Raw genomic sequence first — 24,962 nt, 5'->3', positions numbered from 1 at the left:
TATTATAGAGATAGTGAGAACCACTACATAAATGTCATACCATTGGATGGAATCGACTTGACTAGTGCATGGAGGCTACAAGAGGTTGTCAGGATCTTGAAAAACACACTCAATCTCTATCTACTTGAAGCTACACTCAATGCATGTCAAGCAGCAAACGCTAACTACGACACCCGCAAGCAATTCTTGTCGATTCACTAAACAAACGAAGTCCAATTGAGACCAACTTGCAGGACAGTTAAGCAATAACTAAAGACGTATACCTATGGCCTCAAATCCACTTTCTAACACTTGTCAAAATCGTGATTATTATCTACAAGGCAAATTTGACCTAACTAGTTTTAATCATAAATGCATCCTAGAGCTTAACAATGATGTCCTAACACCCTTTCTATGCATAAAATGCAGCTTCATTTTATAAATCTTGAGTTATGATTAGGTTTAGAAGGAGGTTAGATACAACAAAACACAAGTTATCACGAGAGACTTACAATGTCACGAAGAGGTTTCACCTGTGAACGTGATGAAGTAGACAGCATGTCAAATGGACAATCCATGAGGGAGTTATGAGCTTGAAAAAGAACGAGAGTACATAGTGTTTTTCAAAAACGTCGTATGCTTATTATTAAATAAAAAAACTCTTTAGGTTTTACAAAAATTGACTTTTATACCTTAGTCAAAGTTTCTTTTTTTGCTCGCTTAGTATGCATGTTGGCATCATTGACATCAATATGAACTTTCACTTGCCTTTCCCATCTAAATTCCAAGATCCATATGAATGAGAGTGTCTCTCAGCTCTCTCTGAATGTCGTCTTCTGGGATGTTGAGACTCAATGCTTCTTACTCCGTCTTCAACCTGAATTGTTATCAATTTCTTCATTCTGAGGGAGTGGTTGTTCATCAAAGACCTACTCTGATTTCTCAACTATTGTGTTGATATGGTCCTCATCTTTAGCAAACACTAAAGTAGCTCTTCGTGCTGGAAAACGTGGAGACATTGTGAATAGCTAATTGACTCTAAATTCTAAGTAGGAGACTCGTTCCCTCAAGAGCTTTAACTCACCACCATGAACACCAAAATGGAATGATTTGGTCAACTGACAGCTATTCATTGGTTATGATTTTAGAGTCATATGCCAGATGCCAGGTTAGTTTAGATAAACAAAATCAAACTTCAGAAGATCAGACGAAAAAGTCAGGCAAACAACTCAATTGAAATGAAAGACTTCAAGTAACATGAACTGAAACAAATAGAATTATAGATTTAGATTCATAAATCAGTTCAAAAGTACAAAGTTTGAAAGTACAAGTGATACAACATTTAGTACTCAGAAGCTCTATAAAGCGTCTATGGACTAGTTAAAAGAGAAACAAGAGTTCCAATTTATGGATAGATCGATCGACAAACAGCTCAACATACCCCTAAAACGAAAGTAATGGATCCTATTTATAGCATCACGTACTGGTCTCTAATTGGTTGTGATGTCATATAGGGTCTGTCAATTGTTGGTAATTTTGTCAGGTAACTTGTTGCGCCAATTCTCGTGTAGGCTATCTCGAAGGGTAGGTCGTATTGTTATAAGCAAACTATAAAATATGTAGATAATCATTTCGTTTCTTTGGTTGAGAATGAACTTAAGGTTTTCAATGAATCAATTATCATATGTTTAGTTACTTTGGTTTGACTGTCTAACTAAGATGAAATACAAAATTCAAACCTAGTACCCAATAAAGACTATACTTTGAAAAGAACTACAAAATTTTAATATGATATTGTCACCTTCGGTAAACCATGATGCAGAAAGACAACTTTTAGAAATAGAAGTGTAGCTTGATGTTCCATGAGTGTTTTCTTGTAGGGTATGAAATATGCTTTTTTAGAAAAACTATCGATGACAATTCAAATCATATCAGGCTTGTGAACAGTGAATGAAAAACCAATTACAAAATCCATTGAAATGTGTGCTTCTAATGTTTTTCAACAATACGGAGAAGATGTAAGAGACCCAACTTCTTACCTATGGTAGATTTTATCTTTTGGCAGATCAAACAGGATAAAACATATTGCTTAACATCATTACCCATAATTGACCAATAAAAAGCATGACATAATTTTTTGAATGTAGCTAGAAAACAAAAAATTGTGTGACACACACTTTATGCTTGAAGTAAAGAAAAGATGTGTGAAAAACAATTTTAAGCATATGCAACCATGTGGTGTTGAAATCATTTGGTCCATGAGTACCAAGCATAGATTCAAGCGAAGTACTCGTAATGGTTGATAGACTATTAAAAGAGGTTTTATTATTCAAAGAATGAGCTACAACATTTTCTTTACCGACTGGATTGGTATTGAATTTTGGGTTGAAACACTGAATGAAGATAATCCACTTAAAATGTCCATCAATTTTGGGCTGGAAACTTTGAATACATACTGTTTCCTAATTTTTAAAGCATGAACAATAGCAATTAACTCTTTACAACCACCAATACACTTTTTCAATAGCACCAATAATGACAACAAAGAATGGTTTAACAAAATCAACCAAATTGTAAAACATGTGCACTAGTTAAAGCATTTTTTAGCGCGTTTAATGAACTTTTTTACAAATCAATCCATTCTCAAAGAGTGTTTCTTTTCAAGAGAAGAGTCAAATCATGAGACTTGTAAGCAACTAGGCTTAGAAGGGCAACAAAAGGCCTCAGGCTATAGCATAGCACACACCTTTTTAGTGTTGTGTTCTCATTTGACCACATTGAGGTTCAAGCTAGGGCTTGGCATGAAGCTTGGCATGCTCTAGTTGGAGTACAATACTTGAAAGATAAAAATAAGTGCCATCGTGCTCAAATACCCAATTCAATTGCCACAAATCAAGCTGTAAGTTACAACCTAGCAAGCATCGTTGCATGCACTACATGATGTTTTACGTATCCAAGACAAATATCATTGTGCACGCACACACACACACACACACACACACACACACACAATTAGCAAGACCCAAAACAACAAATAAAGACTCGTGTAACATGATATTGGTGACCATTTATTCGCTTGATTTGGCAAGCCACTTCCTAGTGTGGATGAAAAATTCCAAGGATAGTTCATTTGTGAATGCTAATGTGCTTGTTATTGATTTGTTAGAGCATATGTTGATGCCTATTCCTAGGTCTTGGTATGATTGGGGTGTTCTTGTTTTGAAAACAAGCAAGGCTTATGCCTTTAACATTTATCTCTTGACCAACAAAAATAGAAGGCTTAAAGAATCTGTTCTCTTGAACTTGCAATGTTATCGATATCCCTTTGTGGTGCATTTCTATGGAGAAGACTTTGAGGCACAAGACGATAAAAACTGGTTGTTTCAAGCAATGGAGGCTTTCTTCCAATTCTTATGCATCTCCCGCCAAAAAGAAAAGGTTCCTAGCAACATTACAAGAGAGAATTTTATGCAATCCCTCCTATATAGAGTTGTACAGAGTGATTAATTGTACCATCCCTTCCTTATAATAAGTTGATAAGTTCTTTAATTGTTTATTTTTACTTTCACAATAAAGGGTACAGATCATGCTTCATTAGAATAGGATATTATTGGTACATTAACAAAAAATTCTAAACAAAAGATGATATACATCTGAGGTAAACCAAAATGATTTCTTTAAACATATCTAATGCTAAAATCAAATTATAATTGATGTTGTGAAATCGGCAGATACCCTCCACATATGATGCCTGCTTTCATGGAGTTAGAAGTTCCTTCGTCCTGCCTTAAAAGCCAAGACACTTATGAGTGGTGTATTGGATAATCCAGACAAATGCTACTCTTAATTCCTTCGAAGAGAAATAATCCTTCTTTTCATTCTCGAAACACAAAACTACGGCAATCAACCACATCTTCTCTAGCATTACGAGTTTGATGAGGATACAAATTACATAGATGAGAGCAAGGACTCGCAAGGTTGGTAAAAAAATCTCGCTGTTGAAGAATACTCCTAGCAGCCAGTATCTCTTATATTTTTTGAGTTTGCCTCCATCTTCTACACCTATAGATGGCAGGCACTTGAGCAAACTTTATACACACAGAATCAATACTATGCAAAAGATCTTGTACACACACACACACACACACACAAATATCCTGTCTTCAGCAATAATTCTTACAAAAATGCAGTTGCCAACCCCCTCTTCATGGGATTGGCAAGAGTATGGGCAAGCCAGCCATGTAATAACTCAAAATGCCAAGGCAATTTCTCTATGGCGACGCAAGTCATCCTGGTAATGAGTAGAGCTGTAGTCTCCATCAAATATAGCATCTTGAAGACAAAATGACTGCGACGAGAAGGCACTAAAAGAGTCAGGTCCATCTGAAGTTTGCTCATCAGTTAGCATCTGCAAGACCTGGATGATTACATGTATAAGAAATGGATTACAAGTTTCTTTGGCAGCTCTAAGAGCACTAACAAAACCCAACTAATTAAAGTGGAGAAGGGACCTACCTGAGCCATACATGGGCGACATTCTGGCAATTGTTGCACACACAACGCAGCTGCCATCATCATGCTCTGCATTTCTTGAGGATCATAATCCCCATTGAGTTGTTCATCTACAAGCTTCGCAACATGCAAAGTTTCCAAGAACGGCCTTGCCTGAACATGGTGCATAGAGCAACATTTAAGCACATAATACTAAGCTACAATGACATAATGAATTAGAAACAAGGTTGGGAACTCATTGACCGGCCAACGGAGGTGGGAGGCTCATAAGGGGTTGTGTGTGTGTGTGTGTGTGTGGAGAGAGGTGTGGTGTGATTGGTGTGGCGTTAGTGGTCGAGCGAACCCTTGTACAGCCCTCCTGTCGCGAACCCTACTGCATTGCGCATCCTCTGTGCAGCGCGCCAGAGCTGAGCTTCACCCTCGTCTGCACGCGACCCATCAGTGCTGAAGCAGCCGGCAGTTGTCAGCCAATCCGTTAGCGACAATGGTCAGCCTGTTTGCGTGGGGGGGTGTGCATGTGTGTAGGAGATTGCACAAGACACAGCCTTCTGAGTGTTCGCCTCTCAGTTTGGGTTTTCTTTTTTTCACCCCCTCAGTTGTGTGCGAGCGTGTGTTCGCAGGTGTACAGCAAATCCCATTTACGAAAAAAGTGAGTGTTCAGCAGGTGTACAACAATTCCGATTTACAAAAAAAGTGAGTGTTCAGCAGGTGTACAGCAGAGTATTTTGCAAAGAATCTGTAGGAGCAGTGTGGAAAGCGTGGTGATCGTTTCACATGGAATCCACCGAACAGTGTATATACAAGTGCCAGACAGCCATGGAAGGTCAGCTATGGATACTTTAACCCTAATCAAGGAATGTTTGCATGAGAACTTGGAAGATGCACGGCGAGCCTGGGAAGGTCCTGCTCCTGCCATGGAAGTGCGCATTCCTATACAGGAGCTTATGTCACAAGACAGGCACCACGTGCCAATAGAAAAGAACAAACTGAACAGACTTGTAGCACTTCAATAACAATTGAACTGAGAGAGAGAGAGAGAGAGAGAGAGAGAGAGAGAGAGAGAGAGAGAGAGAGAGAGAGAGACGACATGCGACACGGAGTGGCGGAATTCTACCCCAGAAAGTATTGGCCCGAAACCTTGGCGCCCCTTTCGGTATTTCTTTACATTGCATCAACACAGTACAAGCCGGTACTCCACGCTCTGCACCTTCATCCAAAAGCGTGCCAGAGAATGAGCCCATGGCCTCATACTTAAAGGCCCTACGCCCAAAAGCAGTTTACATGAAAAGCCTTCAACTCAAAAGCATATGGTGCAAAAGCATCTTGTTCAAAAGTTGCAAGCGCAAATTACGGAATCCGTACAGTGCCACGTCAGCACGAGTCAGCACAAATTACGGAAATCCGTATAGTGCCACGTCAATACCAGCCAACGCAAATCATGGAAATCCGTACACTCTGTCACGTCAGCAGTCAACGTGAAACGCGGGATTCCGTACAGTCTGCCACATCAGCAGTTTGTGACATCCCCCCTTCTTGAAAGAGAGTAATCGTCCATGATTACAGCATATATGCAAAACAACTCAAGTTAGCTCAAAAATTTCCAAGGGACATTCTAAGGGACAATCAGTTTGCTCTTTTTTTTGTTAAAAAGTTGGCTTCTCCTTTCGCCTCTTTTGATCAAGGAGTTGGCTTCTCCTTTCGTCCAGATAGGAACTCTTGATATTCCGGCGTAGTAAAATTAGCCATCACACCCAGACCGCACTGATCTTCCACGGGTGTCTTGATGCACTAAAATTACATACCCAAGCAATTTCATCCAATTAGGAATATTCAGTGGTTGGTGCATCACACTACAACACAAATGCTCACATATGCATATTACAAAACATATAAACATAAAGTCGCCGATGAACACTCCTCCCGAATGACCTAGCAAGGTCCGGGCCGGGAGATATTCAACGACTCCCTCATCACTCCTCTCACATAACCTAAAAAGGTCCGGGCCAGGAGATATTCAACGACTCGCTCATCACTCTTCTCACATAACCTAAAAAGGTCCGGGCCGGGAGATATAGATGCCTTTTACAACCAAGCGCCCCCCAAACCGCAGCCTGCTACCTTTGGAGGTGCTGAGAGTAACCACTACTCAGACTTCTTAATACTCCTCCCGCATAACCATCTAGGTCCAGGCATCTAGTAACAACAACAATTTTTTTTTTTTTCAAGCATACAACCATACGCTCCCTAAACATCCCGTCTGCGTCGTTCCGAGGTACAAGTTCAAAACAGATACCATCCATTTCAAACAAACTTCAAACAAATTTTCAAACAATACTTTCTCAAACAATATTCAACTATACGGACAACCAAAGTTTGAGGACGACTAGCTTGTCCTTCTACATCGTTCGATTCCGAACCTGGAGAGTCGCATCATTCTTGTCGTGCCACGGCATGGCCAAGAGAACGTCGCAATTGCCCAACTTCATGATGTGGAAATCAGCTTTTCCATGATAATCTTGGATAGTCACTGGAAGAGCACCAATGAGCGGTACCACTTTCTAAGTTTGCCCCGTGGCTAGCTCAGCTTCAATTTCTCCACCCTCTACATCATAATCAAAGTGCATTTGCTTCAAGAATTCTCGATGGATGAAGTTCTGTGTAGCTCCGGGGTCAAAGAAAATAAGAGCTTTGAAGCCATTGACTTTGTCATGCTCGGCAAAATTCATTTGTACTCTCAAGACGTATGCCATAGATATCAGGGACTAGTCCAATAGTAGGTCTAGCTCTCTTAGCTGGAGGTAGCGCTGGGGTTTTGTCGATCGTTGGTGCGGGCGTCAGCTTCGCTGGTCTATCAGTGCAATGGGGACAACTAGAATGGTTATGCCCTCTTTGAAAGCATCCAAAGCATCTGCCTTCTTGTAGTAAGGTGTATCGTTGTTGAGGCGTCAAACGAGGCCTTTGCGGTTGATTTTCGCGAGACTCTCGAGAATTTGTTCGTTGTTGCCGAGAGTTGTGGTTAATGGCCGGAGGTTCTTTTGTGGCAAACTCTAGCTTTCCCTCCATCAGTTTGTAGTCGACCGCGGCATGGTCCATAAGCTCTTGCATGGTGGAGACTTGCTTGGAGAGACAATATTCCTGCAATGGTGATGATAGTCCAATGGTGTATTGCTCACATTGGGCCTCCAAGGGAACGATCCTAAAGAAGGACACCGGAAGGTACACGTCAAGAAACCTTTGGTTATGATCGTCCATGGTTTCGATGCCAAGCATTTTCAAGTTGCCCCACTCTGCCAAAATCCGGACTTCAAACATAGAAGTCATGTAACTACGTGCAAAAACTGTCTTGAAAGCTTGCCAGGTCCTTGGAGCATGCAATTGTGTCGCGATTGAACTCCACCATTGCATAGCATTAGCTTTAAGAAATCCCACTGCTTGAGAAATCTTGGATTCTTATGTATAGTTCCCCAAAGCATAAATGTTGTCGAATTGCTGTAGGAACTGCAATGCTTTCTTCCGATCTTTCACCCGAGAAAAAGTAAAAAAAGATTGACTGTCGTGCCACCATCCTTGAAATCTTTGGGTTGGTTAGGCACATATCTCGGGTACGGATAATAAGGGTATCCATATGGGCTCCAACCATTGTAGCCTGGTGGTGGCGGTGGTGGGGGAGGCGGGGGCAATGGCGGTGGCAAAGGAAGGTGCACTAAATCAAGGTTGGGGATGGCTGCACCATATTCTTGAAGACTCTTCTGATCGGAATAGACGGCTAGGAAGGTTGCCTGTTGGAAGCCCTCGTACTTTCTGGTGCCGGAGGAGGACGTATCCCTTGAGGCATCATAGGGTAACATGTAATTCAAAAATTGTTGAAAACTTTGCAACATCGTAAGATTCTGTTGAGGATGCCGCGAAAGAATGTCACGAAGCTCGTCGAGAAGAAACTGCAAATATTATGTTGAATCCATGAACGCCATATCTTGGGTTCTTTAAGGCTTATGCCTTGTAAGACAAAGCGGTGAGGACGGGAGCTCACCCGATGCGCGATGAAGTAAGGGTGGGAGTGGCTAATAAGCCCGGGGTCAGGACCCGAAGATACTTCAAATAAAATTCCAGTAGTCTCCGGTCTGCTCTCTCTGCTCTTTTGTAGGACTCGTATGCTTTCAGAAAAGCACACGCTTGATGCTCTAAAACCATTGTCGCAAGACAGGCACCACGTGCCAATAGAAAAGAACAGACTGAACAGACTTTTAGCACTTCAATAACAACTGAATTGAGAGAGAGAGAGAGAGAGAGAGAGAGAGAGAGAGAGAGAGATGACACGCCACACGGAGTGGCGGAATTTCACCCCAAAGAATATTGGCCCCAAACCTTGGCGCCCCTTTCGGTATTTCTTTATATTGCATCAACACAGTACAAGCCGGTACTCCACGCTCTGCACCTTCGTCCAAAAGCATGCCATAGAATGAGCCCATGGCCTCATATTTAAAAGCCCTAGGTCCAAAAGCAGTATACATGAAAAGCCTTAAACTCAAAAGCATATGGTGCAAAAGCACCTTGTCCAAAAGCTGCCAGTGCAAATTAGAAAATCCGTAGAGTGCCACGTCAGCACCAATCAACGCAAATCACGGAAATCCGTACACTCTCCCACGTCAACAGTCTACGTGAAACCTGGGATTCCGTACAATCTACCACATCAACAGTTTGTGACAGATTATGGATCGTGTTGCTCAATATGCCCTTAACAAAGCAATTCTCTTCTTCCCCGGGAAAATGCCTACTACCCACGATGTAGGCCAATGGGTTGATTTCTTGCTCAAATGGCAAGCAGTCCGAGGAGTTTACTTTGGCGCACGAGGCTTTTATGAAGTATTACTAATGCTTTCGTCGAAATGTCTCCTCTTTTCTTCAATACGCAGATGACTCATGTATTGTCCTGGACTCTCACCAAGGATTACCAGAGTCTCATTCGTCAGAAGTACCCTGTCTGGGTCGAGGTGGTGGATTTTCCTCGTACTTGGCGTCATTTTCTTCCCTTGTTGGCTGCTTAGTTGGGAAAAGTCATTTGCCCTCCTAAGTCGGACACCAACACAAATCGGTTTTATATTTTGTGGGACACTGACATCCCTGCACCAGCAGGCATTTCACTTGATTCGGGGGATACAGTGGTTGGAAAGCGCCCGTTCAAAGTTCAAGCTCAAATGGGGTATGTTTAGAAATTTTTACTTCCGTTGTGGAAAATCTGGTCATATGCAGTCCGAATGTTTTGAACCGAATCTGCAGCCGCCTCCTTCAGCTGTCCCTCTCGCTCCGTCTTCACAACCTCCGAAATCTTCTGATGAGCCAATGATCAAAGGTCTGTCAGTTTCCACCACCATAGCTAGGACGACTAAAGGCAAAAAAGCAAACACAAGTGCAGTCGATTCTTGCTTCTCCGCATGCTAATGATAAAGGCAAAGAACAGGTTGCAGCTTCTCAGGCTTGGCTGGTGCTGAAGAAAACCGTTAAAGCCCGCACTTTGGCATCTTCTCGTAACTATGTGCCCCCATTGAAGAATGTCCCTTAGAAAAAAACTCCCTTGTAATGAAACACTTCTTTGGCTGAGGCCTGGGATAAACTTGTTTGTTCCTACAAAGAAGTGGTTACACGGGAAGCCTCTTTATCACATGGCGCCCCTGTCTTGAGCACTCCTAGTCCATGTTATGTTGTGTCACCTCATGTGCCCACTGCAGATGAGGATGTTTCAATGGGCAGGAGTGCTTGAGTCTCTTTTTCTTGTTTCCTCGCCCACTGTATATATTGTACAAAATGCATAAGTCTTTGAATTGCATCTCATATAATGTGCACGGGTTATGCAACCACGACAAGTGGAGACTTACCTAGCACTATGTACATACATGTAAAGCGGACATAGTTGTTCTTCAAGAGCATAACCAGCACAATTTTGTCAGACAAACTTCCTATTTTGCGGGTTTTTGGATAGCTTATGCACGATCGGCTGGTTTTTCTGGGGTGCTTATGCTTGTTCGGCATTAGCTCTTTCCGACTCTTGTCTTCAATGACCCGGATGGGAGATGGATGGTTGTCCAATGTATTGTTAATGGGGAAGTATTTGAATTCGGGGGATTATATGCATTGATCGAGCACGGTTGTGGAGTGTCGTCTCCTCGTATTCTTGGCGTCCCAATAAATTTCTCTGTGGGGATTTTCATAATGCTCCGAATATCCCAGACAATACTACTGGGCACTCTCACATGCTTCATGTGGAGCGCCAATCATGGATCATTTTATGCTGACTTGTCATGGTTTGGATTTATGGTCTCTTCTAAATGCGAAGACCCCGGATTCACATTTCAACATAATGCTCGATCTATGTATCGTGCTCGACTAGATCGATGTTATCTTTTCAATATGCAGCAATATGCTGACTTTGTATGTGACATGAGGATTGATTATACCCTCTGCCTCTTAGATCATGCTCTCATTTGTTTGAAATTGCACTTTGGATTGTTTCTGTTGATGGCTCCCTTACCAGGAAGCGTCTTTTGCATGTCAATAATGCTTTATCTTAAGCATAACCTTTTCCTCTCTATGATAGGGATATCATCCCTCCTTTGACTCCTCAAATGCATCTTGATATGGACACAACCTGGTTTCGCTTTGTTATGCGCGTTCGATGTGTTGTCCAAGATTATTTGTCACAATTGCGAGAATCACTATGATGATGTGAAGCAAATTATGCACACTCTTCACTTGTTTGGATTGGCGGCAAGCATTGGCATAAAGCTATTGTGCCCAGGGGAGATTGTTCCTCTACACATCATAGTTCGCCATTTGGGTTATCCGCTGGCTTGGGATGTATCAACTACGCAGAAATTGGACTAGGTACTCCAGCGTCTGGATCCCAAGTTAATTATTGGAAATTGTCCACTTGGCCACTACATGTGCGTCTCAGGATTGTCAAGTGCATTCCCATGGCTTATGTGCAGCTTTATTTACCTCTATTATCTTAGTCTCAATTGCGCTTGCAGTCCTCTATGTCTAGTATTTTGGAGCATTTCTAGCGCACCTCGTCTCACAGAAAGGGTCTTCCTCTTTTATCTATGGACAAGTTGTGTTCTCCCAAGCGCCTTGGAGGGCTGAATATTTTGGATTTGCAAAGTCATGTTCTGACTCGGAAAGCTATGCTATTGCCAGTCTTCGTGGAGCACCAACAACCCTGGACACTCATGGTATCACATTTGTGTGCGTATATTGCAACGCCATCCTTTGTTCATTGGCAACCGAGATATTGGGAAAAAAGAGTTTATTCCGAGATCAAGTGGATAGCCAGGAAGCGTGTGTCTAGCTAGGAAGCATGTGCCCTTTTTGTACCTCTTATTTTTCGTGGGTTTTCCTTGCTTTGAGGTTTCCCACTCGTACATTCCATCAACAAGATTTACAAAAAAAAAAGGGGTGTGTGACCAATTGGGCTACTGCCCAAGCAGTGGCAGATAGCAAACCTATAATTTTCAACACATAAAAGAGAGAGGCAGTGTATTCATCTCACAAATGAATGTACGTGACCTACGCGTAGCTCACAGCTCATACAATTACTTATGAGAGTGAAAAGAGAATTCAACTCATAAAGAATGTAAAGGAGATGAAGATTACGAGGTAGAGTGAGAAAGAAGGAGAAATGGAGAGCTGGTGAAGCGAAGTTCCTCTCCTACATAGCACTGGCCCCTGAATAGACACCCCTGAGAGTATTTCTTTATTATATTAAAATTTAGCAATACTACATGGTGTTCTCACAGAAAGATAGCACCCAAAATTGATGAGAAGACACATACAACTGGCTTTTCAATCCCATATATATGAGTGTGCAAAGCTGAGATATTTGTGCCACTTGTCTGCTCCTGCTATGCTCGGAAGTCTAGTTTCCATGCATGCACTGCCTATGTGTCCTCTTTCCTTGCTTGCACGCCTCTATGTGTCCACTTTCCTATGTGTCTACTTTCCATGCAAGGCTACCCGTGTGTCCACGTTCCATGCATGGACTGCCCATGTGTCAATTTTCCATGCATGTGCTACCAATGTGTCCACGATAGCCCTACATCAGGACATCTAGGTTATGCTAAGACTCTTCATGCTATCAGGAGGAGTTATTTTTGGTCCGGAATGAAAGGAGACATACTTCGCTATGTGAGGCAATGTCTTTCTTGTGAACAGATAAAAGCCGAAAGAATCAAGTTACCAGGGCAACTTCAACCTCTTGACATACCTCAGATGAAATGGGAATGCATCAGTATGGACTTTGTTACAGGTTTACCATCAGAACCGTCGTTTGAGATGACGGGGTGGGGATTACCTTCTACAGGAGGTTATGACTCTGTATTTGTGGTTGTTGATATGCTCACAAAAGTGGCTCATCTAATACCTGTAAAGACGACCTTTACTGCCTCGGATATTAGCCGAGTATTCATCAAGGAAATTTTTAGGTTACATGGTTTACCCAAGCGTATCATCAGTGATAGAGATGCCAAGTTTACATCAAAGTTTTGGACTTCTCTGTTCCAATCTATTGGGTCACAATTAGCCTTCAGCACAGCATATCATCCGCAGACAAATGGGCAGACTGAAAGAGTAAATCAAGTCATTGAGGACATTCTCAAGGCCTATTGTTCGCAAGAGCCAAAGAAGTGGTTACAATATCTTCCTTTGGTAGAATATGCTTACAATTCTTCCGAACACAAAAGCATCGGAATGTCACCCTTCAAAGCTTTGTATGGACAAGACTGTTTAGCACCGCTTAAATTTTCAGACCTAACCATCAGGGTAGAAGCCTCTAAGAAGATGCTAAAAGACATGGAAGCTCAGACTAAAGCCATTCGCCAAGATATCCAAGCCGCTCAGGATAGACAAAAGCATTATGCAGATAAGAATCAATCAAAACAGACCTTCAAGGAAGGAGAAAAAAATTTTCTACGAGTCCAACCGAAGAAGAGCAACTTATCATTAGGAAGGTACAAGAAACTAAGCCCGAGATATTGTGCATGAGGTGCTAGTGTGGCCACCTACTGCTATTTTTGGATCGCCACTTCAATCACTTGCTATTTTTGGATCGCCCAATCAACCACCAGCTATTTCTGGATCGCCATCTCAGCCACCCGCTATTTTTGCACCACCGAGTCCACCATCTACTATTTTTGGATTGCCATCTCAACCACATGCTATTCTTGGTCAGCAAGCTCCTCTCTAACAAGAGCCCTATGAGCACCTCAAGTTGCTCGAGCTCCAAGCTCCTCGAATTAAGTTTACTTACTTAGCAATTTGTGACATTTCCTCCCCTTAAAAGAAGAGTAATCGCCCTCGATTACACCCCTAGAAACAACGAAGGGTTGAGTAGACATTGCTATCAAGCATTTATGCACATTGACATGTCATCCAAGTAGTACACATTATGGCACACACCATAAAATACGCATTGCAACAAATAAGCTAAAATCTGCATCATGCACAGATACTTACAATTATCTTGTCTAGAGTTCTGTCGTAAACCCCGCTCAATAAGATAGCACACATTTGGCATTCAAACCACATGCAATCATGCATGCAACCAGCATGCAACCACATAACTACCCATCACATCCGGTCCACCTTTCTTGTTAGCCTCATCCAGATGCTGCGGATAGAATAGATATCAACTAATTAATCATCACAATCCAAGTCTAACATCAAACCCGACAGAATGTTCTTGATGCACTAGTTCCACTAACTAGTCATCACATCCAAGTTTGGCTCATTAGACTCAATGGGATATATCAAATGCACTAGATAGTCACAGATGCAATGATATAACATTCATCTCTCACACTCAATCAAGCAAACAAATCTGTCATGACTAATTTTTGAAGAGTCTACACTTATCACATGCACACATGAAGCATACATTAATGCAAATACCTGCTCAACATTTCACATTGAACTTCAAGATCCTTCGTCTGTTCCTTTCACCAACAAAAACTCCTTTGTCTAAAGAAACTAACCCAAAAGAGTTCTTGTATCTCCACCTTTCTTGGTCCAAAACAGCCATGATTTGCTCTAGAAATATGACTTGTATCAACCATTAACTGGCTCTAGATCCATCTACCCTTGGTTTGCACCTTTGACCCACTGGCATCTACGAGTGTACAATAACCAACTGATGGTAACCACTTTGCATGTCACCGATGGAATGCCTGCTTGACAAGGCTTCTTGCATACAAGACCAAATCAATCCTTTGCATTCTTTGCTTTCCAATCTGCAGAAATCATCTTTGTTTGTTATGAGTTGACTTCCATAGGCTATAGCTTGCCTATCATCCATGTACTCATTGAGCCCTAAGAATAAAAATATCCTTTATCTTGTCTTCTTCATCCTTCTACATAAATGTCATTCTTTGATCTTAGCAACTATTAGTGGCCGCTTTGTTAAATTGTTTAGTTGCACACTTCTGCAATCCTCTTCATACCTTAGTTTACCTCAGACTGTGTCTCATCATCATTGTCATGATTTTCATCATCACCATTGGTGTCTTCTTCTTAAGCTTCAAACTTGACCTCTTTCTCAACTTTAGTGTCTCCTTTACATGCACTGCCTTTGTGTCCACTTTACATACATGAATTGCCCGTGTATCCACTTTATCATGCATGTGCTACCAGTGTGTCCACCTGACATGCATGATGTGCTAGTGTGGCCACCTACTGCTATTTTTGAATTGTGAAATCAACCGCTTGCTATTTTTGGATCGCAATCTCAAGTCACCTACTATTTTTTGTTCACCGAGTCCACCACCTGCTATTTTTGGATCGCCATCTCATCTACTTGCTATTTCTAGGTTGCCACATAAACCACATGGTTTTTTGGTCAACAAGCTCTTGAAGGTCCTCTCCAACAAGCGCCTGTAAGCACCTCAATGTAAAGTGCAGCAGAAGTGATTAATGGTGATAACTCAGGATGAGTTCTCAATGCATACTCAAGGTTCCTTTTACTTCACGAGAGAGATGTGCAAGAAGAGAGAATGATACTGTGAGTGAAGGTTCTGTGAGTGAGAACAGAGAGAGAGAGAGAGAGAGAGAGAGAGAGAGAGAGAGAAGACCAACACCAGATTGTCAAAGGTGCAGCGGAAAGGGTGAATCAAGTGATGAACTTGTCTGCAACCGCGAGCAAACCTCCTCTACATACACCTAAGGTTAAGTGCCAAAAATAGACGATATTGTATCTACTAGTTACCAACATGGTTACAGCCAAAGGTAAGTACATATCTCAGCTACGTGAGCTAAGGAGAGCCATACCTATTGGATTAATAGAGGGAAAAAAGATTCAAGTGCCGATCAATATGCCGGCAAAGCACCTAAGTCCACTCAGCAAGAAACTCCAATCTCCCATCAGCTTCTCACCAATAACCTAGTGCCCCCATCAAAAAGCCTCTGCTAGCATTTTCTAAAGGGATCGCCTTCCCCAACCTCTGGCATTTTTGAGCTTGAAAGATGGATCCCTTCTTGTAGCATTGCCTTATCCCAAGTGCCCTCTAGCTGCAGCTCAGTGGCACCCTCGCAGCTATCGGTCTCCCTCATCTCATGTGCCAACAGCCCTTGCCTCCTCTACTGCACATCATCCACTACATCTTCAGCTCCGTTTTCAGCGTTGCACTCGCAACTGAAGGAGTACGAGCGGAAGTGTGACGCGAGAGAGAGTGCGAGAAGAAGGGCACGACGATATGGTGAACTCGCTCTACTGTAATGTGTAGAGCATAGTGAGTTCTTATTAGGTTTTAACAAAAGAATATGTGTACATACCTGGAGGCCCGCCCACTTACCTGGGCGACCACATTGGGCTTTATACCCCAACAACCTCCCACTTAAAGTCCAATGTGGTACTTTAAGTGTGAGAGAAGCTATTATACAAGCTAATACACAAGAGATGTAGAGAAGTGATGTACTACCCTACACCTAACTGCTTGCGAAAATGCGCAAAGCTCTATGAGGGAAGTCCTTTTGTAAGTAGATCAGCAGGATTTTCTGTGGTGTGAACTTTGACAAGCTGAAGTTTCTTATCCTCGAGCATTTCCCTGATGAAATGATACTTCACATCCACATGCTTTGTCTTTGAGTGATAAACTGGATTGCGAGCCAATTGTATAGCACTTTGACTATCACAATATAACACAGGCATCTCTTCTTTGATTCCCAAATCTGTTACTAGTCGATTAAGCCAAATTGATTCTTTGCATGCCTCTGATGCTGCAACATATTCAGCCTCTGTAGTAGACTAAGTAACACAATCTTGTAATCTAGAACGCCATGATACTGCTCCACCAGCCAATGTAAAGACATACCCTGACGTAGACCTTCGGTTGTCTAAGTCACCTGCATAATCTGAGTCTGTAAAACCCTTTACACTTAGCTCCTGACTCCCATAGCATATACGCATACTCTTGGTAGCTTTCAGGTATCTCAATATTCCTTTCACTGCCTCCCAATGTTTCTTGCCTGGGTTTGACATGTATCGACTTACTACTCCCACTACAAATGCAATGTCTGGGCGAGTAGCAATCATTGCATACATCAAACTACCCACTGCAGACGCATATGGAATCTTATCCATTTCAACGTGTTCTTCCTCAGACACAGGACAATCTTGTTTGCTAAGTTTCACATATGGTGGCAATGGAACACTCAGTGCCTTTCCCTTCTCCATATTGAAACGTTGCAAAACCTTGTCAATATACTCTATTTGAGATAACCAAATCAACTTCTTTGATCTGTCTCTCTCAATGCGCATACCAAGTATATGACTTGCCTCACCCATGTCTTTCATGTCAAACGATTTTGCCATCTTTGACTTCAAAGCTGAAATTTCTTCCAAGTGCTTGCCAGCAATCAACATGTCATCCACATACAAAATAAGGATCAGCCAACTACCATCCTTAGCCTTCTTTGTATATAGACAGTGATCGAACTCACTACGTTTGTAGCCTTGAGAAAGCATAAACTTGTGGAATTTATGGTACCATGCCCTCGGTGATTGTTTTAAGCCATAAAGACTCTTTAACAACTGGCATACCCAATCTTCCTTGCCTTTCTCAACAAACCCTTCTGGCTGCTGCATGTAAATTTCCACATCTAAATCACCATGCAAGAACGCTGTCTTGACATCCATTTGGTGCAACACCAAATCTAATATGGCAACCAATGCAAGAAAGCATCTCAATGTAGTCATCTTGACCACCAGAGAGAAGACTTCCTCAAAGTCAATGCCTTGTTCTTGCTTAAAGCCCTTGGCAACAAGCCTTGCTTTGTACTTTGGCTAACTATCATGAGCGGTGATCTTATACCTGTAAACCCATTTACAAGGTAGAGCCTTCTTGCCCCGTGGTAATTTAACTAGCTTCCATGTCTGGTTTTTATGCAGAGATGTCATCTCTGATTGCATGGCCAATTTCCAATTCCCGGAGTCCTTCATTTGCACTGCTTCCTTGTAACATGAAGGCTCATTGCAATCAGTCAACATGACATAGTTCATAGATGGAACAAACCTATCAAGAGGTCGCGTGACACGTCCAGATCTACTCCAACCCAAAGGGACTCTCTCGCCCGACCCTGCAGAGCCCACCATCCGACTTGCTCTTTCGCCGACGGAGTGAACGAGCCTCGTAGCAGAGGTGGAGCACCTCCAGGCAACCTCCATCATCTACTAGATGATCGGCACTTGCCCCAGCAGAGGAGAGGTGAATGATCTTCTCCAAGCCCACCTTTTAGCAGAAGTGGGCAAGATACTCGACGTTCAGCTTCTCGGGTGTGGCTAATACCAGATAAAGTTTGAGACTCCGAGATGGCGTCCAAGGTAATTGCGATGAGCCCCCTGGCCATCCGAGCAATTCGAGCTCACTTTCGACGGTGGCGCCATGGTTTCGACCCAACTACCGATGTGCGGGAGGCAGACTTTCCCATGGAAGGTGCAGCGGAATGAATGTTTGAACTTTGCTCTAGATGAGTGCTCCGAACTGTGCTCAAGGTTCCTTTTGTTCTTATGGGAGGGAGAGCCTTCCGTTCCTAGAGAGAGTGCAATGGACACACAAAGTGAATGGACACAGTGCGAGAAAGTGTATGAGACTGAGAGATAGAGAGAGAAGAGAATACGACACCAGAGACGTTGTAAAACCCTCCTCCGAAGGCCCCACTCTCTATGGCGAGAGCGGTCTACTTATGATTGCACAAATCTCTACAATGCTTGGACTTGCTGACGATGTCGACGACGATGAGGACGACGACGAGACGGGCTGAAGACTGAAATCGCTAAGGGCTGAAATCTGCAAATCTTTCTCTGCTGAATTCTGACTCTATGTCGGTGACGACGATGCGACGACGGCATGCTGAAAAAGCAGATGCTGAAATCTGCATTTTCTGGGCTGAAACTGCAAACTTCGATGGATCTGACCATGCAACGAGGATCTGCTTCGGGAAGGTGAGATCTGCAAGGTTCGGGGGTTCTTCTGCGAATGCTAAAGGCTGAAAACTGAAAACGCTGGTCCTATGGCTGATTCTGTCGCGATGATCTGCAAAAACGCTGAGGTTGTGCTGCAAACCAAAAACGCTAGGGCTGAATTTTGTTGTCTTGTGAAATCTGCTATGGTATGCTGGTGCAACTGCCAGCGCTAGGGAATCTGCTGTCTCGGGGTCGCCGAGGCTGCTCTGCAATGCAAAAACGCCTAGGCTAATTTGGTGCAGAAACGCTAGGCCTTCTGTTGAGAGAAAACGCTAGCCTGCTAGGGGTCCTGCTGAGAAGGTGCCTGTTGAACTGAGTTCCTGCTGCCTCTTCTGCCAGAAAGTGCTAGCGCTAGGTTTTCTTATATACAACTTAGCAAAATTGCCCTACCTACTTTCCAACAAAAGTCACTTAGAAATAATAAGTGAAAAATGTCAAAAATAGGGAAAATAGGTTAAATGCACTGGAAAATTTACTTGAAGAATTCTGACGGATTCTGATGGGAATGATTATGATCATGCTGTGTGCAACCAGAGGATATGCATCTAATCTAAGTGACTGGTCATGCACGGTCTGCGAACAGACTCACAAAAGTGCCAGATCACTTGCTAATCTAGACTGACTAAACTGACGGAACCCTTGTTATGAAGTAGCTTGTCCATGGACACATAGGTTGGATGTGTCATGTGACATCCCATCTCAGTCTGCTTCCCCAGCCTGAGGAGGTAGTACCTTCCGTTACTATCCAGGATAGGCTCACGGATTGGCACTGTTCTGGAGACACTCGCACGGTAGCCTCCGTAGCTGCCAAGGCAACTGTCATTCCCACAGTACGTGTTCTGGGTCGAGACACCCACACCCTCCCGAAGGTCATTCTACTACCTATGGTGAGTGGTGGTTGGCTCCGCCAGAGCGTGGAGTATTCGGGCCTCCCAAATAAGTGTTTCATTTGTCGTCAGATGGGCATTCTTGCGAAGGCCTATCCATGGAGGAGGCCTCAGCCTCGGCCTCAACCCCAACCCCAACCCCAACCCCAACCTCAACCTCCTAGGGCTGGCCAGCAGCAGCAAACAGAGTGACAGGGTACTCACGCAGACTCACCCTCCGAGCCTGGAGTTCAGGCAGGGGAGGGCTGACAGCAGGTTCTTGGTCGATGTCGATAGGGGCCACCACGCCAGCGTGGCCCGCCCGGTGGTCGCCAAGCTCCAAGCCAGCAACAGTGGGTTCCCATGGGAACCGTTTCGACCCTCTCCAGCAGGACGAGGTCCCAGCTCCACCCTCCACCTCAACCTCACCTCGACAGCCCCTCCTCCCCCCGAGTTTTCCTCCGCCCCTCCGCCTCCTCCCCCTCCCCCCCCCCCCCCCCCCCCCCCCCCCCCCTCCTCCATCTCCCACTAGTCCCCCTGCTTTCACATCTCCTCTCGTTCCTACCCCGCAACCGACCCATGGGGTAGGACCTTCCTCCGCTGCTAGGAGATCTCTTGTCAGCGCTTTTTTCCAGGCGTTGCTTGGTGAGAGAGGGACGGCCCTTCTTGTGCACCCCCCTTTTGATGCAGACATCTCCCTTTGCAGCAGTTCCTCGTGGACTAACGTGCTTCGACATTCGTCACAGGTGGGATTTCTTTGCCTACGACTTCACGCGGTTTCTCGGCGACCCTTCACCAAACTTTAAGGCAGCTTGTTTCAGAGTCCATGTATTGTTCCTTGCAGCTAGAGAGATAGATGCCTTGGACTCGGCGGTTGGCTTCTCTTTTCCCTTATGTGGCAGGAGTCACGGTGAGTGGACCCTGGACTCGGTGATGGAGTGGTTGCAGGCACAGCCCCTCGAGTTCTCTCACCACACGGGAGACCTGGGGTTACAGACCTGGTACAGACCTTGTGGCCGTTGGCCAAGTTCTCAATAACACCTCCAGACTCGGCAGGGTGTAGACACATTGTGGTACACTTCTTTGCTGACACGCAGAGCCCATCATGCTATGTATACATACATGAGGACTCAGATAGAGGAGGTTGCCCTGCGCACGGCACACTCTTCTTGGGCCTAGGCTAGACAGTCTTTGCAGTCACGCCTATCTCGGGGACGCTCGGATGCATAATACTCCCCATCCAAGCCAACCACAAAGATAGCGCAGTTAGTTGCTGCTACAGCATCAATTCTCTCTCGTTCCCCATGACGATTGTCTCATGGAATGTGCAAAGATTAGGTAGGCCCCAATTTCAGCGCCAACAGGGTTGATTGCGTCAGAAGCTTCAGCGATGCCTTGTGGGTGGAGAGATTGATATTCTTATGCTGCAAGAGCATCATCTTTGTGAGAGCCGCATTAGACAATGTGGCCAGCTTTTGCGTGGGCGATTTGAGACATTTTGGTCGGCTACATTTGGACCTGGTGGTATCTAAGGAGGGGTATGTATGACTATTGTGAACTCTTGGCAGCAGGCCATTGTGGGCAGAGGTATTATTGTGCCTGACAGGGCTCAGTGGATTACTATGTAGGTTCAAGATTGCCTCTTGGGTTTCCTAACATCTATGCACCCAATGTGGCAAGTGCACGTGCAGAGTTTTGGTCTCACATTGTAGAGTCTCTGCCGCATGCAGAGCAATGGTGCATTGGAGGTAACTTCAACATGTTGGAGGACCCCTCAGACAGGATTGGTGGTAGCCATGCTACTGTGCACGGAGCTGAGCTGGCAGCCTGGGAGAGGCTATGAATGACTTTGAGGGTTTCAGATGTTTGGCAGTACTCTAGCTTTGTGAGGCCCCCAAACAGCTTGACCTTCTCTCGCTCGGACCGCAAAGTGGGAGGAGTGAATATATCTTGAATAGATTGCTTCTACGCTAGTGACCACAGCTGTGACTTGGGTGGGTCAGTTTGCATCTTGGCTGGGACATCTTTTTTGGACCATGCAATAGTGGATAGACAGAGGAGGGGAAGCATGATGCTACACATCCCTGAGAGGATCTTGTTGGACTCAGAACTTAGAGAGCGAGTGGTGGCTCTTTGAACAGAGGGCTTGGACACGCAAGACTCTCCTATTGACAAAGTGGCCTCTCGACTTGCTCAGCTTATTCATTTCTTTCTCCCGGAGTCTACGGACCGCCTGGCTGCAGCGAGGGAGGAGGAGCAGCGCCTCCGTCGAGGCGCTGCTTCCTTGCAGAGGATGCAGGAGCAGCACCCAGACAGTCCTTGGTTGGGGGAGCAGCTACAACAGGCTCGCCAAGAGCTTGCCAACATAGAGGAGAAGCGTCACGAGTTTGCTTTCCATCAATAGGCATTTCAGTGGACCCAGGTGGGTGACAGAGTGACTGGGTCATTCTTTGAGGTAGTGGGGCCCTGTGATGCGCACACCCGTGTCAGCCAGTTGAGAAGACCTGACGGGTCAGTTGCTTCAGAGCCAAAGGATATGCGTGCAGTTGCTACTGACTTCTACCGTGACTTGTTGTTAGCAGAGTCTCAGTCAAATCGTCTGGATGCATGCAGAGAGCAGGTTTGACCACAGATGCCTTGTCTTGTGATTGAAGAGATGCGTCAGAGACTTGAGCTCTCTCTCCAGCTAGAGGAGCTCCATGTGGCCCTCAGAGCACTTCCCCGTGGTAGTTGTCCCGGGGAGGATGGTTTGACTCCCAGTTTTTTCTTAAGAGTACTGGGACTTGCTGGGCACATACCTTTGCAGCGCTTTTCAGTACATCTTGCACACAGGAGAGATGCCTGACATCATGGTGAGGGCTTGGTCTACCTCATTCCCAAGGAGGGAGGCTCCTTTGGATGAGATTCTGCAACGGCGACCCATCACCATCCTCAACTCGGCCTACAAAATTCTAGCCAAGGCTCTGAGCTTGAGGATTCAGCCACTTCTAGAGAGCATTATACATGGGACCCAGACAGGTTTTGCCAAGGAGCGCAGTATCCTTGACAACATCTTCACTTTTTGGGAGGCGTCGGCCCTCACTCGCCTCCAAGGTGATAATCTAGTGATACTTCTTCTCAATTTTGAAAAGGCCTACGACAGAGTTGATTGTGACTTCTTGGAGGGTACTCTACGTAGGATGGGCTTCTCAGATGCTTGGATCAAAGGTTTGTCAACTCTCTACAGACGTGCACACAGTCAGGTGCTTTTTGGCATGTGGTAGAGGAGACCGTTTCATGCTCATACACTCGGTCAGACAGGGCTGTCCTCTAGCCCCTTCCTCTTTTTGTTCTATGCTGAGGCGATGAGCAGATTCTTGGTTTCATAGCAAGTTGGTTTACGTGGCTTAGCGCTTCCTATTCGAGGCGATGAGCTACTGGATGCTGAGTTTGCAGACGAGTCAGTTTTGTACTTGAAGGGCCAGGAGGCCAACCTGCATAGGTGTGAGCAGGCTCTAGAGACGTTTTATTGTGCATCAAGCGCACTGATCAACTAGAGGAAGACAATGGCTTTCTGGGTTTGCAGTGCTCCTACGCCTGATTGGCTGCCAGGTGAGGGTTTTAGATGGATTCCCATAGGGATTACAGTTCGTTACTTGGGCTGTCAAGTTACCCTAGACTTGTCCCCTGAGCAACAGATTGCTCCCCTCCTATCCATCAGGAGGAAGTTGCTACATTGAAGTTCGGCACGGCGGGCACGACTCTCTTTGGCAGACAGAGTTGTAGTGGTCGACCAAGTGTTGTTGGCTACTATGTGGTACATTACATCTTGTTGGATCTTTTCGAGCTCCTACATCAGCTAGGTAGAGAGACTGACAAGGAATTTTCTTCGGTCACGGCGCATCACTCAGATAGCCCGGGCCAAAGTAGCATGGCACGTCATCACTCTACCTTGTTCTCAGGCAAGGGAGAAGCCCTGGAAAGATTTTTTGCTTCAGCGGCTTCGAGCTCGAGTGCCTCAAGCAGGAGGCCCTTGGAGACCTTCCATCAGATGGATCTATACAGAGATGCGCAAAGTTGGTCTGAGCAAGAGACTGTGAGCCTAGTTCGCTCTTAGGAGCAGCTGCGAAGAGGCCTGGAGTAGCACCAGCCCACCTGCACGGAGGAGCACTTGAGACAGCCCCTTGTTTGGAACCCCATGGTCAGCACTCAAAGAGGCCACTTGGTTGGTAGTAGGCCTCATGTTTCTTGGGGTCCCATGGCAGAGGGTCCATCACGCACTCTAGGTGACTGGCTTCAGTTCTCAGGTTTGCCAGAGGAGTTACAGAGCATCCAGTTGCAGGGCATGAGGGGGAGGACATCACAGAGGCAGTACCCGCTGAGTGGCTCGCACCTCTAGAGGCAGCAGCTCCCACATGGATGGGGGCCTTCACGCGGTTCGAGCTTGCTCAGAGATTGTACCCTCCATGTTCTTCGAGATACAAGGGGAGGGTCGACTACACAGAGTCTCAGTAGAGGCTCCACAAGTTGCAGAGTGTTGTTTTCAAAGGATCCGAGTAGTGGGCATCTGCAGGAGGACTTGTATGCCTGTCATCGATCCTGACCTAGCAGCTCTTGAGACAGGCCATTTGAGACTTTGGGCTTGGGAGAGTTGTCCACTAGCACAAGTGCAGTGGGATCCTGGAGAGTGGTTTTGAAGGGACCCTTTCTCCTCAGCCGACCATCTAGGGGTCCCTTTCTTTCAGTACACTGTTCGACTAGGACGTCACATACTGGCAGCACGGAGAGCACCTCATTGGCAAGAGGAGGGTCTCACAGCTAAGTTCTTGTCAGCTTTTTGGGCGAGGTTGTGGGACTCTAGACAGCCGCGGCGAGTCACATTGTTCCAATGGCTAGTTGTACATAGAGCTACAGCAGTGGGGAGTTGGCTAGTACATAGTGGCCTTTTGGCAGCATGCGCACCTTGTGACCATCCTTTGGAGAGTCGGCGTCACTGTTTGTGAAACTGCTCTATGGCAAAGCAGGTTTGGCTTCGGGTCCTTCGGCTGATACCAACTCTTTCCACAGCACGACAGTACACTTGGGGGGCAGTTGCTTGGTCCACACTCACAGGCCCTACACTA

The 24,962-nt window shown here is 44.9% G+C and overlaps 1 protein-coding gene across 2 annotated transcripts in view; it reads right to left on the bottom strand.

Annotated features, from left to right (window-relative positions):
* Positions 1-3,834: 3,834 nt before the first annotated feature.
* LOC147460196 (putative receptor-like serine/threonine-protein kinase At5g57670) overlaps positions 3,835-24,962 on the bottom strand; it is a 64,126-nt gene continuing 42,998 nt past the window's right edge. For both annotated transcript variants that reach the window (XM_086511287.1, XM_086511288.1), the window contains exons 10-11: positions 4,495-4,644; positions 3,835-4,396 (exon numbers count right to left, since the gene is read on the bottom strand). In XM_086511287.1, coding sequence (XP_086367413.1) covers positions 4,229-4,396; positions 4,495-4,644 — 318 coding nt within the window. In that variant the 3' untranslated portion in view covers positions 3,835-4,228. The remainder of the gene's footprint in view (positions 4,397-4,494; positions 4,645-24,962) is intronic.

The sequence above is a fragment of the Adiantum capillus-veneris genome, chromosome 4 (genome assembly GCF_014529385.1).
Source record: "Adiantum capillus-veneris isolate H3 chromosome 4, ASM1452938v2, whole genome shotgun sequence".
In the NCBI taxonomy this organism is placed as follows: domain Eukaryota; kingdom Viridiplantae; phylum Streptophyta; class Polypodiopsida; order Polypodiales; family Pteridaceae; genus Adiantum; species Adiantum capillus-veneris.
The sequence above is the reverse complement of the archived record's forward strand: the minus strand, read 5'-3'. Positions and strand labels throughout refer to the sequence as shown.